At 47.0% G+C, this 13,282-nt stretch overlaps 1 protein-coding gene across 1 annotated transcript in view; it reads right to left on the minus strand.

Moving 5' to 3' along the window:
* Nucleotides 1-13,282, minus strand: part of LOC141047833 (uncharacterized) — a 415,332-nt gene that overhangs the window by 83,378 nt on the left and 318,672 nt on the right. Inside the window, 1 exon segment of the mRNA XM_073543155.1 lies at nucleotides 1,455-1,466. Within this exon segment, the coding sequence (XP_073399256.1) occupies nucleotides 1,455-1,466 (12 nt within the window).

Below are 13,282 nucleotides of genomic sequence, written 5' to 3' on the forward strand. Positions count from 1 at the left end.
ATGAAGGATATGTATGATGGGTATATGGGCATGGGACTATGAGATGAAGGATGTGTGATGGGTATATGGGCACTCGATTATGGGATGGCGAATATGTATGATGGGTATATGGGCATGGGACTATGGGATGGAGGATGTGTGATGGGTATATGGTCATGGGCCTATGGGATGGAGGATGTATGATGGGTATATGGGCATGGGACTATGGGATGGAGGATGTATGATAGGTATATGGGCACTCGACTATGGGATGGAGGATATGTATGATGGGTATATGGGCACGGGCCTATGGGATCGTGGATATGTATGATGGGTATATGGGCACGGGACTATGGGATGGAGGATAATTATAATTTGCTATAACTAACCACAGTTAGTTACTATGCCCGGGCAGCGCCGGGCTCTTCAGCTATATGTATACATATATATATATTATTTTTTTTAAATATAAATTTAAAACAGTCGCACTGCACATCCGCTAATCTATAAGGGAGGGAGGGTGGGTCAAAAGCTTCTAGGTATCAGCCGTGGAGGGAAGATGAAGACCCCAGCACCTGAATTTAATCCCTGAAGGTGTGGCCGGACGGTGGGGTCACTTTTGGATTTCCGCACTCTAATGCGCAAAGAGTCACTGCATATTACGAGATCCTCATTAATTAACCCGTGTATTGATGCTGTTTTTGACTGCGGCACTAGTTCGCCGATTCATAGTGCCCTGAAGAATGCGATTGCAAACGCTGTAGATATTAGGGTTGACTCGTATAGTGACTTGCACACCGGTTTAGAAATTGTGATAATATCGTGTAACAGACTTAAAGCAACGGGGCGGCGACATTCCTGACTAGGTTGAAGCCTTTTTCAGCCTTTAACGTCTTGCTTTTTGAAAAAATATTTAGTTACGTCGGCCCAGCCCATTAGCTGAAAGAAAAAGGCTATTCCAGATAAATGACGTTGCGCTAATGTACCTGATGTGCCTCTACGCCTGAGCTGATTCAGGAGTTCTACCACCACGTTGCATCTCGGCTGATCACACGTATCGACTGGTCTCCTTTTAATTAGCGAGCACCACTCTTCCCATGCCTTACCATAAACCTGCCAGGTAGCCAGTGTCACTGAGGTGCGGATCAAGGGCATCAGTGATTGGCCACCGTGTCCCAGAGGGAGGGAGGACACATTAGGCTCGTTGGTTCTGCGCTGGGAAGGAATACTTTGAAGGCCTGCCAATCAGAAGACAACAAAGAGCTAACCATCTTATCATCCACAGTAGATGTAACTCTGGCGTGGCACCAGATGTTGTGTCTAAGGCATAATAGTGCAAGGCGGCATAACAGTGCAAGAACCGGTGGCGATGAGGAAGACATACTGTTCAAGCATTTGGCGGTTCCCGGTTTTTTGATTAAGAATCTGATGTTTATATTCTTTAATTTGTCACCCCAAAGTTCAACTGATGTAACTATAGCAAATATCTCCAACAAAATGGGGTTGCGGCCCCATGTGGCTGAGGTCCACAGGTCCGGCCAGCTGCTTTTGCACCATTGGTCCTTGTAGATTGCAACAAAACCATTTGTGAGATCCGCACCCACCAGTAGACCTAGGGCATTGCTTAGCGTTTCCTGAGACATGACGCATGTATGCCCATTGTAGGATTCCAAGAATGTTTTCCAGACGGACAAATCCGCGTTCATTGAGCGATTAAGTCTGATTCTGTGGCCCGGCTGGGCGATGCCCCTCATTGCTAATGATGATCTGCGCGAAAAAGCCCTGCCAACTGGCATTACGCGACAAGCAAAGTTGAGTAAACCTAGTAAGGACTGCATCTGCTGAAGGGTTACTTTCTTTTCAACGAGGAAACTTTTAACCGTTTGGAGTGTTTTTTCTAAATTATCCGCCCGTAAAGGAAAAATCATTTCATTGGTATCAATTTCGATGCCAAGGAAAGGGAGCACGTTACACAGACCGATCGTTTTTTCCGGCGATAGTGGAACACCGAAACACCTAGAAATAAATTTAAACTTTTGAAGAAGGAAGGAACAGAGTTTAGAGTCCCAAGGTCCGATGAACAAAAAATCATCAAGGTAGTGGATTGTTGAATTGCTGCCTGTTTCATGACGCAATACCCAGTCTAAGAAGGTACTGAAAAGCTTAAAATAGTGACAGGAAATGGAACGAAGCATAGGTTACCGATGAGTCTTCTGGGGGTATTGCGTCGTTAACCGAATCCCCTTTTGGGTAGGAAAGGTGATGTATTAGCTGATATTTACCGGGTTCTGTTTTGGGCACAATACCTAAAGGCAAGATTCAGAAATTTTTGAATGGCAATGATTTAAATGGACCCGCCATCCTACCGAGTTCGACTTCTTTTATGATTTTTCGCTATAAAAACTCTGGGAATTCTCGAGCTGATTTTAGATTTTTTGCTGATGTCGGTGTTCGGTTTAAGAAAAAAAAAAAACGTATTTAAAACCATCATATAATTGCTGGGCAGCTACTTTATTTGGATAAAGGCATAGCCAAGGGCCCATGGCAGCTATGCTCACTGGGGTTTTGCCTTGTAGCAACTCCGTTTGCGTGGCATGTACACCTAGAAGCGGGGTGTCCACCTCTGCAGGCAGAGCAGTCGTGTCTATATCTACATGCCGCCTAGCAGCGGCAGTTTCTGTCATTATATAACCGGCAGGCCACTGGTCTACGTACGACCACTGAGTTCTGGCCTGCGGCTGCTGAGATACTAGTGGCCAATGCTGAAAAGGGAGGATGTTTTTGTGTAAGAATAAGTTGAAGCCAGACATCTGTGGCTTTTACTCCCCATTCTAGATCTGGTTGCAGGGCTAGCCGCAGTGTTCTGGGTGTTTTTGGAGGATAATACATCCTAGGACTGCGAAGGCCTGCAGCTAGTTGTTCATTGTATGGGCTATTTTACCTCTATTTCTATCGTATGACCATTCACTAGAGTTGAGCGAAACGGATCGAAAAATTTCAAAAGTCGCCGACTTTTGGCAAAGTCGGGTTTCATGAAACGAAACCCGACCCTAGGATGAGGTCGGCAACGAGGTCGGCGACTTACGCGCCAAAGTCGCGTTTCAAAAGTTTGTTTTGCGCTCTTTTTCAGCCAATCAGGATCCACGGACACTGTGGGCAACGTGATGACATAGGCACGGGTCACCACCATCTTTCAGAAGGGCATGCAAGTGATTGGCTTGCTTTGGTGGGCGTCACAGGAGGTATAAAAGGGCGTGCACGCCGACCGCCATCTTACTTCTGCCGATCTTAGCATAGGGAGAGGTTGCTGCTGCTGATTCTGTAGGGAGAGCGTTAGGCAGGGAAGAAGAAAAAAAAACTGCTTCTGTTGCTAGTGATTTTGCCTGTACAACACACCAGTCACTGTGTGTGCAGTGCAAGGGGAGGCTATATTTTGGTGGATCAGCGGTGTTGGTTGTTAGGCTGCCTTCTAAGGCTTCCTGACGGCTGCATTGCTGTTTACCCACTGCTCTGCAAACTGCTTTTTTAAAAGCAATCCCAATTTTTTTTTTTGTCTCACACAATCCATAAGTGTCCAGTGTCCACAAGTGTGTGCAGAAATTCAAAATCTCCCCTGTCCTATAGACACCTTGTACCTTGTTTTACATTACTATATAGTTTGTTGGATTTTGTCTACATTTCTACCAAAAATGAGGAAGGCTGGTGGAAGAGGCCGTGGAATTGGGCGGGGGTTGGCAGTTGGTAATGATGGTGTTGGTGGTGGATCTGATGGTAGTGGCAAAAGCAAAATAGGACTGAATGCAGGAGGTGTTGAGCCTGTGTCATCGTCTGGCTCCACAAGGCCTCGAAGGCTTACTTTTCTAGGAGTTGGCAAACCGCTTTTAAAGCCAGAGCTGCAGGAAAAAGTTTTGGCTTACATTGCTGACTCAGCCTCCAGCTCTATCGCCTCCTCTTCTGAAGTTGTAAAAAATAAAAGCACTGAGTCGTCATTGGAGGCTCATGTTCATGAACCACACCTTTCCTTGTGTCCTTCACCCCAACCAAGATTGAAGGATGACGCAGGCCATACTACTGATTACTCCATGGAGCTGTTTTCACATACCATGCCTGGATTATCAAGTGAAATGGTGAATTACCCAGGCCAAGATGAATCTGACATGGAGTGTACTGATGCACAGCCACTGATAGATGATTCTGCTGGTACATTCACTCAGAGCACTACATTGTCCTCGCAGTGTACCGAGCCAGATTCTGACCCTGATGAGACTCAGGTGCCCCTTCCCGCACACTATACCACCATACACGGTGACACAGAGGAAGGTGCACATGACATTGAAGAGGAGGTGATGGATGACCCAGTTGTTGACCCAGATTGGCATCCATTGGGGGAAGAGGGTGCTGCTTCCAATAGCTCAGATGAGGAGCATCCACAGCAGACATCGACATCGCAACAGCTGTTATCTGGCAGGCACGGAGCACTCCAAAGACAGGTTCCAAAAATCAAAAGAGTTGCTGGACAGCTTGTCCAGAGGGTCAAAATATCACAGCGTGCTAGGCCGCAAAATGTCTTCCAAAGTAGGAAGAGTGCAGTGTGGCACTTTTTTGAACAAAATCCTCATGATCAGGCCAAGGTTATCTGTAAGAAGTGCGCAAAGACCTTTAGCCGAGGGAAAAATCTGAAAAATTTGAATACCAGTTGCATGCTTAGACATTTAACCACTATGCACTTGCAAGCGTGGACACAACACCAAACCTCAAGTACCACATGTGCAGCTGATCACAAAGAAGGTAGTCAGCAATGCTACATTGTTTCCCCCACTGTAAGCCCACCGGTTAGCACAGCAGCAAATGTTGAGGTGTCGTTGCAAGGCCACAGCAGTCAGGGAATCCCACTGTTATATCAACGAAATACTGAATCTAGGCCATCAGAAAGAACACCAACTCCATCACCATCATCAACCCTCTCTCAGTCCGCCCTGTCCACCGCTACTTCCACCATATGCAGCTCTCAAGTCCAGCTCACCCTCCCAGACACTATGAGTAGGTCAAGAAAGTACTCAGTCTCTCATCCGCGTACACTGGGTTTCAACGCCCACATTGCCAAACTAATCTCGTTTGAGATGATGCCCTATCGGTTGGTGGAAAGCGCAGCTTTCTGCGAACTCATGGCCTATGCAGTACCACGCTATGACCTAGCCAGTCGCCACTTCTTCTCTCGCAAAGCCATCCCAGCCCTCCACCATTATGTGAAAGACCGCATTGTCCATGCACTCAAGCAGTCAGTGAGTGGAAAGGTGCACCTCACAACTGATGCATGGTTCAGTCGGCATGGCCAGGGCCGTTACGTGTCCATCACTGCGCACTGGGTTAATGTGGTGGATGCAGGGTCCACAGGGGACAGCGGTGGTGGGACAGTGCTGCCTAGCCCACGGTATAGGAAACAGTTGGCTGTAGGCGTTCGACCCTCCTCCTCCTCCTCCAGAAGCGAAAGCTCGTCCACAGAGCGCAGTCGTATGAGCACTCCATCTGCAGCTGCCACTGTTGCACACGAGGTGTCCCCCTATCGAGCAGCTAGTGGAAAGCGTCAGCAGGCTGTGTTGCAGATGATGTGTTTGGGCAACAGACACACCGCCGAGGTGCTGGCCGAGTACTTGAAGCGACAAACTGAGTCATGGCTGGGCAGTGTACATCTTGAGGCAGGCAAGGTAGTTAGTGATAACGGCCGTAATTTTGTGGCAGCCATAGCCCTTTCAAAACTCAGCCACATACCTTGCTTGGCTCACACCTTGAACCTGGTGGTGCAGTGCTTCCTCAATAATTATCCGGAGTTAACAGCCCTGCTCCAGAAGGTGCGAAGACTGTGCGCGCACATCCGCCGGTCGCCTGTACACTCCATTCGTATGCAGAAGCTGCAGCGATTGCTCCACCTTCCCAACCACCGCCTCATTATCGACATTGCAACAAGGTGGAACTCCACCCTGCACATGGTTGAGCGGCTGTGCGAGCAGAGGTAGGCCATAATGCATTTGTGGGAGGATACACGGCCAGGCACTTTGAGAGCAGACATGGAGTTGACAGGTGTGCAGTGGTCGAAGCTGACCTCTGTAAAGTCCCACTTATGCGTCTGCTCATGCAAACTTTGACGCACCTTAAGAAGCAGGCGTCTGCAGCCAATGTTGACGAGGAGGGAATCCTTGATGACATTCAGCCATTGTCTGCTCAGGGACCTCTCCTGGACGAGGTGGAGGAAGAAGAGGAGGAGGAGGATGATGATGGGGATGATTACTTAGGGGAGGAGGATGCATCTCATGGGGCAAGTGAAAATGTTGGCGTGGCAAGGTCTGGTACAGGGTTTGTGCGTGACTGGAGGGATGTGGATTTGCCAGAAAGTGCTCCTCCAACCAGCACTCGCAGTGCATCATTGACAGCGGGAACATATGCCCACATGTCAGATTATGCCTTGCAGATCCTAAAAAGGGACCCCCGCATTGCCAAAATGATGAACGATGACGACTACTGGTTGGCCAGCATCCTGGATCCACGCTATAAAGGCAAATTACAAAACATCATGCCACAGGAGAACCTTGACCTAATTTTGGCTAATAAACAAGCAACTCTGGTAAATCGGTTGCTTGAGGCATTCCCAGCACACAGCAGCGGTGATGGTTCTCACACGAGCCGTACGGGCCGGGGGCAGCTTGGCAGAGGTGTTCGTGGTGCACACAGAAGAAGTGGCGTTGGAGACAGGGGTTTCATGACAATGTTGTGGACTGATTTTTCAAGTACCGCTCACACAACTGGTAATACTGCATCGATGGAAAGTGACAGGAGACAGCAGTTGTCAACTATGGTTACAAACTACTTTTCCTCCCATATCGATGTTCTCCCACACAGGTCATTCCCCTTTGACTATTGGGCCGCTAAACTGGACACCTGGCCTGAATTGGCACAATATGCCTTACAGGAGCTTGCTTGCCCAGCTGCAAGTGTGCTATCGGAAAGAGTCTTCAGTACAGCTGGATCAATCCTGACAGAAAAAAGGACCCGTCTGTCAACCCAAAATGTGGATGATCTAACCTTCATTAAAATGAACCATGCATGGGTTTCCAAGGATTTTGTCCCACCTTCCCCTGATGACACATAGGATGACAGAAAAATGGCTTGCTTTGGTCCACCTCTTCCTGGGACTTGACCTATTTCGCCTTTTGCATCAGCTGAATGTCCAACATCAACATATGCCACTTTCTAAAACTCCCTAACTATGCTGCCTCCCCCCATGGCCGGGGTCACCACCTAGCGCACGACACCGTGCGAGTGCCGTTGCCCTGGACAGGTGGGTAGACCGACTCTTGGGCGCGGGCACTGGCACAGGGTCCCTCATAGTGCAATCAAGTGTCTCTGACGGTGGTGGTGCACACCCGCCGTCAGACACACCGCCGTACTATGAGGGGCCCAGTGCCAGTACCAACGCCCACGAGTGGGCCCCCCTTGCTTGGGCAGGGCCCCAGCATTTGCAATCTTTACCTCTCCCTGCTCCTCCGCTGTGTAGTCTGGGCCGTCAAATCCATACTGTGCCTGACACCGTTTGAGCCTGCCTCCTGATGTATAGACATATATTTTGAATGTGTACACTATGCTATCCATACATGTTATCCGGGGATACGGTACCCTTTCTCACCTTTGTGCAATCACGTGCAAGCCATACTGGGCCTAACACCGTCTGAGCCTGCCTCCTGATGTAATAAATAATAATAAATTTTATTTTTATAGCGCCGACATATTCCGCAGCACTTTACATTTCAGAGGGGATTTGTACAGACAATAGACATTACAGCATAACAATAATCACATACAGTAGATTATAACAAATACCAAGAGGAGTGAGGGCCCTGCTCGCAAGCTTACAGTCTATGAGGAAAGAGGTAGACACGAAAGGTGGGTGGTAACAGTTGCCCTGATTGTATGGACCAGCCATAATGTTAAGTGTGTAACAGTACAGACACAGAGGGCTAATGGATGCATAAAGCATGTGGGAACATGATGCTGGGAACCTGGTTATGGTAAAACTTTTGGCTCTGCCACACAGGGATAGGTTAGGTTAATGTGTTGAGGCGATAGGCCAGTCTGAATAAATGCGTTTTCAGGACACGCTTAAAATTGTGGGGATTGGGGACTAATCGTATTGACCTGGGAAGTGCATTCCAAAGAATTGGCGCGGCACGTGTAAAGTCTTGGAGACGGGAGGGGGAGGTTCTGACTATTGAGGATACTAACCTCAGGTCATCTCAGAACGGAGGGCGCGGGTAGGGTGGTATACTGAAACAAGGGAGGAGATGTAGGGTGGTGCTGAGCCATGGAGGGCTTTGTGGGTGAGGGTAATAAGTTTATACTGAATTCTAGAGTGGATGGGTGTAATGACTGGCACAAGGTAGAGGCATCGGTGTAACGATTGGTGAGGAATATGATCCTGGCTGCAGCATTCAAGACAGATTGGAGAGGGGAGAGTTTTGTAAGAGGGAGACCGATTAGAAGAGAGTTACAATAGTCGAGACGAGAATGAATAAGAGAAACAGTAAGAGTTTTTGCAGAGTCAAAAGTAAGAAAAGGTCGAATTCTAGAAATGTTTTTGAGGTGCAGATGACAAGAGCGAGCCAGTGATCGAATGTGGGGGGCAAAGGAAAGCTCGGAATCAAGTATGACCCCAAGACAGCGGGATGTATAGACATATATTTTGAATGTGTACACTATGCTATCCATACATGTTATCCGGGGATACGGTACCCTTTCTCACCTTTGTGCAATCACGTGTAATCCGTACTGGGCCTGAGAACGGCTGGTGAGCTGTTAAGCAAGCTACAGCACCTGTGGTTTGCACACGTAAGTTTTTCATTTTTTCAGGAATGACGGTTAGGCCTAATTCCAGAACTGCGGTTGACCTGCACTTACTGGGAAATCATCGTTCGTGGGTAATAATTGTAATCACAGATCCCCATCACTAACGTTGTTCAGCGGGTTATCTGCACCTGTAAGCGACAAACGCTGGCCTTTTCAGTGTAGCGCACATGCAGCCACGGACATGTAAGGGCATGACACACCAGTTATTGGCCAATCTCATGTGCCAGAGCCTCACGTGTCCCTCTAGTAAGCCGGACTCGGACCGCGGGGCATGACGGAGTCTCGTTCGTTAACGGAATTAAGCTTGCAATGTGTGCATCTGTTCTGTAGCTGGCATGGTTGAGGTTTCCCAGGTGGAGTCGAATTAAACCGTAGGCTCCACTCCTGGTGGTGCCCTTCTGGACATTCCTTTAAGGTTCAGCTTTGCAACCATACTGCCCACGTAAAGCAAACACTTTGGCTTCATGAACGCTGTTTGGAGGGTCATGACTCGTGGGAATAACGCCGCCCAATCAGTTAACCTGCTAGAGAGATCCTTCGTTGCTCCCAAGCATGACATCACACTCCCTAGGAGGAAGGTAATGCCACTGTGGCAACCGTACTCCTGGGGGCGACACAAGTGCACTGATGCCCAGCCACTGCTCGATGAATCTGCTGGTACATTGACCCAGACCACTACATTCCCCTCGCATGCTACACGGCCTGAATCTGACCCTGATGAAACTCAGGTTACCCTTCCCATATACAGTCCCATCTTACACAGTGACAAAGAGGAAGCTGCAGATGAAAGTGCAGGTTCGGCCCACCCGCCATCAGACACACCACAGGGGCACAGGGGCCCTGTGCCAGTGCCGTCGCCAACGAGTGTGCCCCCCCTGCTTGCTCACGATCACAGCACTTGCAAGGTTGAAATACTGTGCAGTGAGATTGGAGATGGGAACGACGAGGAGTCCAGACTAGTACAGGGATTCCCTAGCGAGGAAACTTATTTCATTGTTTTCAATGTTGGGACAGCAATTTTTGGGGAGCACTATACTCTGGAGAATGATAGATGGGGCCCACCATACACTGGAACATTCCAAAGGTGGACATCAGACACTGGAGCAGCATTTACAGGGCCCATTATACACTAGAGCATTAGAAATGGGGCCCATTATGTTTGGAGCATTATTTGGGCCCATAAGACAGTGGAGCTTCATCCATGGGGACCAACATATACTGTAGCATTATGTGGAGCTCATCATATACTGTTTCAAACATTATATGGGACCAATGATTCTGTATGGAGAAATAGATGGGCCTTGTCATGAGATGTAAAAAGTGAAGTATTTTTCATTTTCCTTTTCCACTATTTCTCTGCCGTATCGGAGCATGATGAGTTGTGGTATGTGTTAAAGGGGTGCTCTTTCGCCCAGGGCACATGAAAACCTGGAGCCAGCCCTCCCCCCCCACAACTTTAGCCAAATAACCCCCATTTTTCAGTGCGTAACTTGTATTATGAAGTTAATTAAGGTTGACAAGCTTAAGTAAGAAGAATTGATGCTTTTGGCATTCAAATGGGCACTGTAGGTGTGTTTCCTGTCCTCCTCTCACTGCCGACTTTTATTCCCCATTGACTTACATTGGGTTTCGTGTTTCGGGACGACCCTGACTTTTCCCTATAGTCGGCCGATCTTGCTCGATCCGACTTTTGGAAAAGTCGGGTTTCACGAAACGAAACTCGACCCTAAAAAACCAAAAGTCGCTCAACTCTACCATTCACCAGTCCTCCTTTCCTTATCTACTGAAAACTCACCGCTGTTCGTCGCCGATCGAGTGTCTCCTGGTGATGGAGGTACCCCGGCTCCTGTGGTGGCGATGTCCCATTCATGGCTGGCGGCCTGTGATGGCTCCGAGATCCCCTGACCCGTGGAACTTTGCGGAACTCCTGCTTCTGTGAAAGAAGTGGGTCGATGTGATGGTTCTCCTCGGCTTGTGGACAATGATGGAGCACGTGGCAGCCGATGGTTGTCGTGTGCCAGAGGCGGATATGTTGCCGATGATAGCGGCGCTCCGGCTCCAACGATGATCTGACTGGAGGCCCCAAGTGGTGTTGAGGTGACCCTCCGGCTGGCAGTCTGGGATGGAGATCTTATGCCCCATCTTTTGGATGCCCAAGAACGCCTGCTGTGACCCTCGGATGCATCAGACCATCCCGATGTGGAGGGTGAGCGCCATCTTGAGGAGCATGACCTGTGGCAGTACCTGTTGGAGCTGCGCCTTTGCCTGTAAAGGGAACAGCGACAGACAGAGGGACAGCAAGAATGACGGTGGGAATCCCCCGAGGAGGGGGGAGGGGGCTGAAGATCAGCGGCGTATGGAACTACGACCGCGATGGTTAGCGGTTATATGCTGGCTTGGTGTATGCTTTTTTTTTTTTGCTGCATCAACAATCACCCTTTACAGCTTCCCCCCTGCACAAACAGCTGCTCCTGCTTCTCTTCCTGCTAGCACTGTGTCATTCTATGCTTTCACACCTCCCCCAGGAATGTGTGTGTAATCCCCCATCCCCCAGCATACAGCCTGGTGTACTGGGTATCATGAAACCATGGTTGGCAATCTCTTTGTATCTTTAAACTATATACTAGCATAAAAGTAATAGCGTCTCCTCAGAAATGGTGCTATGTTATAGTATATACACAACTGTACTCCATACGCTATACTGAATTATCAAACATATCAGCAATGCATTATGTAAAATATCTGTAGGTCTGCCACACATATTATACAAAAGTCTATGTATATACACACATATGTATATATATATATATATATATATATATATATATATATATATATATACACATATATATACATACACACATACATACTGGCCGTGTCCTACAATTGGCCATGTATGATCCAGAAGTATCTACATAATGGAATATCGATATATCAGCCATGAATCCTACAGCAATATGTATATATCATTGTGTATTATACACAGAGTCTATGATATATGATAATAATAATATACAAAGATATTAATAGATAGTAATATTGATATAGACATATATAAATATATAATCCAAGATTCATATATAGGATAGTTATAATACAAAATGTATATCTGCCCAGTAATAGTTGTGATATATCTGCTATATATTACACAGCAGTGTCTATATATCAGCCTTAGTAGTCCAATATTATCTATGTTGTATAGGAGAAGTTATTTAAAAATGTATCTATACAAATGCCATGCACCGTAATGTGGTATTTATATATACCCCTGCACTAAATTGCAGTATATACATATATACATATACACCATGCATTATATTGAAGGATCACATACATTCACCATGCACTACATTGCAATCTAATATATAAAGCTCAATGTGTGTGTATGTGTGTGTGTATGTGTGTGTGTATGTCCGGGATTGGCATCCGCACCGTCGCAGCTACAGCCACAAAATTTTGCACAGTCACATGTCTGGACCCCGAGAGCGTCATAGGCTATGTTGTGAGGCAAAATTTTAACCCCGCACGTTCCAATTCACCAAACAATTTTGCCCCTATCTACATAATGGGGAAAAAGTGTGTGTGCATCAAGCCTCGCCCCTCATTATAATGTCATAATGGTTGCCATGGCGACGCTAATGTCATAATAGGTTGCAATGGCGAAGATGCTGTCACAATGGTTGCCATGGTGACGATGATTTCTTAATAGGTTGCAGTGGTGACGGTTATGTCATAATGGTTGCCATGGTGATGATGATGTCATAATGGATATATGGGCACTGGACTATGGGATGGAGGATATGTATGACAGGTATATGGGCACTGGACTATGGGATGGAGGATATGTATGACAGGTATATGGGCACGGGACTATGGGATGGAGGATATGTATGATGGGTATATGGGCATGGGACTATGGGATGGAGGATATGTATGATGGGTATATGGGCACGGGACTATGGGATGGAGGATAATTATAATTTGTTATAACTAACCACAGTTAGTTACTATGCCCGGGCAGCGCCGGGCTCTTCAGCTAGTACAAATATATAACTGCTATACACTCTAATGCAGTATCTATATATGACCGCCATGCACCAAATTACAATATCTATCAATACCCCATGCACTACTGTATATTGCCTTATCTATATCTACACCATGCACCACGTTGCAGTACCAACATATACACCATATAGCAGTACATACATATACATACATATACATATATACACACACACATATACAGTGGCATGCAAAAGATTAGGCACCCCTGGTCAAAATTACTGTTATTGTGAACAGTTAAACAAGTTGAAGATAAAATGATCTCTAAAAGGCCTAAAGTTAAAGTTGACACATTTGTTTTGTATTTTAGGCTAAAAAGTAATACACATTGTAATTTTTTCAC

This window comes from Dendrobates tinctorius, unplaced genomic scaffold (genome assembly GCF_039654945.1).
Source record: "Dendrobates tinctorius isolate UK_male_01 unplaced genomic scaffold, ASM3965494v1 ptg000129l, whole genome shotgun sequence".
In the NCBI taxonomy this organism is placed as follows: Eukaryota; Metazoa; Chordata; class Amphibia; order Anura; family Dendrobatidae; genus Dendrobates; species Dendrobates tinctorius.